The sequence below is a fragment of the Polypterus senegalus genome, chromosome 4, assembly GCF_016835505.1.
Source record: "Polypterus senegalus isolate Bchr_013 chromosome 4, ASM1683550v1, whole genome shotgun sequence".
In the NCBI taxonomy this organism is placed as follows: Eukaryota; Metazoa; Chordata; class Cladistia; order Polypteriformes; family Polypteridae; genus Polypterus; species Polypterus senegalus.
Genome location: NC_053157.1, coordinates 139,118,284 through 139,121,406, shown reverse-complemented (window position 1 = coordinate 139,121,406; position 3,123 = coordinate 139,118,284). Strand labels below are relative to the sequence as shown.

Sequence of the window (3,123 nt, the reverse complement as noted above, 5' to 3'; positions counted from 1 at the left end):
AGTTGAGAGCCATATGTCACACATCTACAGGATATAGATTTACCTCTAGGTTATGATACAAGACACATAAGAGCTGTTGGTACTGTAAAGGTGAAGTGAAAAACATTTTTATTGAGGTATAAGGAAAGACAACTTACAGTAAAAGGCGGTAGAGTATCAAAACGAATTCAAGCATTCTGTGATCAAAAATATTATGGTCTCTAAAAAATAAGGGCATTGTTTTACTGTACGCTAAACCCTCTGGTTTAGACCCTCTGGTATGGCTATGGATTATTGAAAACATCATAACTAATCTGACATCCAGGTGTTCTTTAGGCCTATAATCTTTGCCTCTGGGAATGCATGACAACCATCATTATATTTTCATCATCATTATTTGAAAGTAATTATTAAACCAAAAAAGCAAGCTACATTTCTGTCACTACCTTTGCTTATTGATATCCCATGCTATAAATGATTAGAGTATGAACTATTTATTAGTGAGTTTTTTTTTACATTGAATTTACAGCTGTATTTCTTTGTCTTTACACATCAAATTGTTTTACATTTGAAGTCTTTCGTAAATGTTCTCTTGAAATCTATTACATAGAATGAATACTTAGCATTTTTGAGTTATTAAAACCATTACTGCAGTTATCAATTGTTGCTACCCATACTGCTCTGATATGGTCATTATTCATGGGGCACACTTCACTAAACAAAGTCATTGCACATTATGAAGAAATAGATTGTACATCATTCAGTCCTGTATAGCACAGCTACCATAGCTGATTTATGGCCACTGTTTCACTACTCTCTCATATCAAGCCCCAACATTGTTTAATTCTTGTGTCATATGCATTTTATCACCTGCAGACAGGTATTGATTTTCACCTCATAATATCCTTGCTCTACTGATATGTTTTGTTATTTTATATTCTACACTTTACTGTAATCACATCCAAAGGCGTCACTGTGGTAATGGTAGTTATATTATTATGCTTTCTTCTTGTTGCTTGGCTGACACTTATTGTAAGGACAAGCCTTTCTGTGTTGACTGTTACTTCTCTCCTTTCACCATTCTACCAGTACTTACTGTCAAAAAGGCAATGAGCACAACCTGCTGCAGCCAGGACTTGCTGTGCTGGAACCAGTTGTGACTCACACCACAGACACGTAGCTGAGTAATCAGTATTGCAACTGAATCCATTAGATTGTTACTGCAGATATAATATTGATTGTTGCAATGTGCAGGTATTGATTGTCTTCTGCTGTAGCTACGCACTGCCAGAGTTAGGGTTACGTTCATATTTATCACCTGTATAGGCCTTAGTGTCCACATAGACTGAGGTGATGGTACCGTTTCCAAAGCTGGACTCTGGTGCTGATGCAAGTTGCTTTTGGCAATGCCTAAAATTGCGCTTCTTATTTTCTGTAAAGGTTTGGTTCCAGAATCGCCGAGCAAAGTTCCGTAAACAGGAAAGAGCAGCGGCAGCGGCGGCAGCAGCGGCCAAAAACGGCTCGTCAGGGAAGAAATCGGACTCCCGGGACGACGAAAGCAAAGATTCCAAAGCAACTGACCCAGACAGCACAGGGGGGCCTGGTCCCAACCCCAACCCGACCCCGAGTTGCGGAGGACCCAGCCCCACTGGAGGACAGGGTAACCCCGGGCCCAACGGAGGAGTGGAACAGGTGAAATCGGCGGCCGCTGGACTTAGTGCTGGAGCGACGGGACAGGGCTGGGCTGCAGCGCCGGGCACAATCACATCTATCCCAGACTCTTTAGGAGGCCCTTTCGCCAGCGTGCTGTCCTCTCTCCAAAGACCAAACGGAACCAAAGCTACGTTAGTTAAAAGCAGCATGTTCTGAACTCTGCCACGCACTGTGACTCTTACTTATTCAAACCCTACCTGTCAAGTGGACTCGTACGTGAGGCAGACGCGAAGCGCCGTTGCGGGAGTAGGAAGAGGCGGCGATTGCGTTTAAATAAGCGGGCGGCAACTGCGGACTGATTAGACGCACAGCACAGTCCCTGCTTTTCTGATTTACTAATGCGAATTTTGGGGAGGCAACCAAATACGCGTGCCCCAGTTTCCACGTGTAAATTGGTTTGCAGAAGAAAATCCCGCCGAGGTTCTGTGACTTCGATTTCCTGTAGTGGTTCACATAGGTAAAACACCGCAACACCGATGCTTTGTTTAGGGTTAAAAGTGCGCCGTGAAAAGGTGCAGCGAAGCATTTCAATGGAACACTGACATTCTGACCGTCACTGGAAAAGAGAACAAATCAAAATTATTTGCGTTCTTTTGTTTTGTTAATGTACTTCTCTTTTTAAGATTCGTATTATTTTCTTTCAGATGGGTCTTTTCCAATTTTAGTTGCTTTTGTTTGGTTACTTTTCCCAGAGGCACAAAAGACGTTCGCCACTGTTGACAGGAATACTTTAATCTTTTTTGTGTGTCTTTCTACAGCTGTGTTCTGTGACTCAATGGTATAGTGTTAATATAAGTATAAATTGTCTACTATAGTTGATTCTAGATAACGTTTACCCTTGTTGTCTATAAGTGTCTTGATGAAGTTTCAAGAGATCATCACGGGTTCAGTTACTTTTTTTTGTGTTCAAATATACCAAGCTGAAATAACGGTATTTATTTTATTATGATTTGCATGTCGTCACATTTTCTTTGTACGACTGAAATTTCTTGTGAGCATAATTTGCTTAAGTCAAGTTCAGGAGTTCAAATTATTTATATGTAGGTATAATGAATGCTTATATTTAAGAGGGAAATATTTCTACATGTGCATATAGTTTTCCAAAAGTGTACCATTAACTTGGTTGTTGATAATAAAAGGCTAAGCAAAGTTAACTGTTTGTTGTAATTTCTCCTTCATTGTCTTATAATGGAACTCTGCATCTAATCATTCTAATGTGGCCATAGTATATTTTGCCACGGGTTAAAATACAACACCCATTGTCTTTAGCATCATTTACATGTATGCTGAATTAAACATGGTCGATAGCTTATTTTATTCTACCCAATTTAACACTTTGGTAACCCTTTTGAAATTAGGTCGAACTAATACATTTGTCCAACAACCAATATTTTTTTTAATGAAACACTTATTTTTATAATATATTCAGAT

At 39.6% G+C, this 3,123-nt stretch overlaps 1 protein-coding gene across 1 annotated transcript in view; it reads left to right on the top strand.

Moving 5' to 3' along the window:
- phox2bb (paired like homeobox 2Bb) overlaps nt 1-2,824 on the top strand; it is a 5,229-nt gene extending 2,405 nt beyond the window's left edge. The window contains exon 3 of the mRNA XM_039752782.1: nt 1,420-2,824. Within this exon, the coding sequence (XP_039608716.1) occupies nt 1,420-1,848 (429 nt within the window). The 3' untranslated portion in view covers nt 1,849-2,824. The remainder of the gene's footprint in view (nt 1-1,419) is intronic.
- Nucleotides 2,825-3,123: the final 299 nt, after the last annotated feature.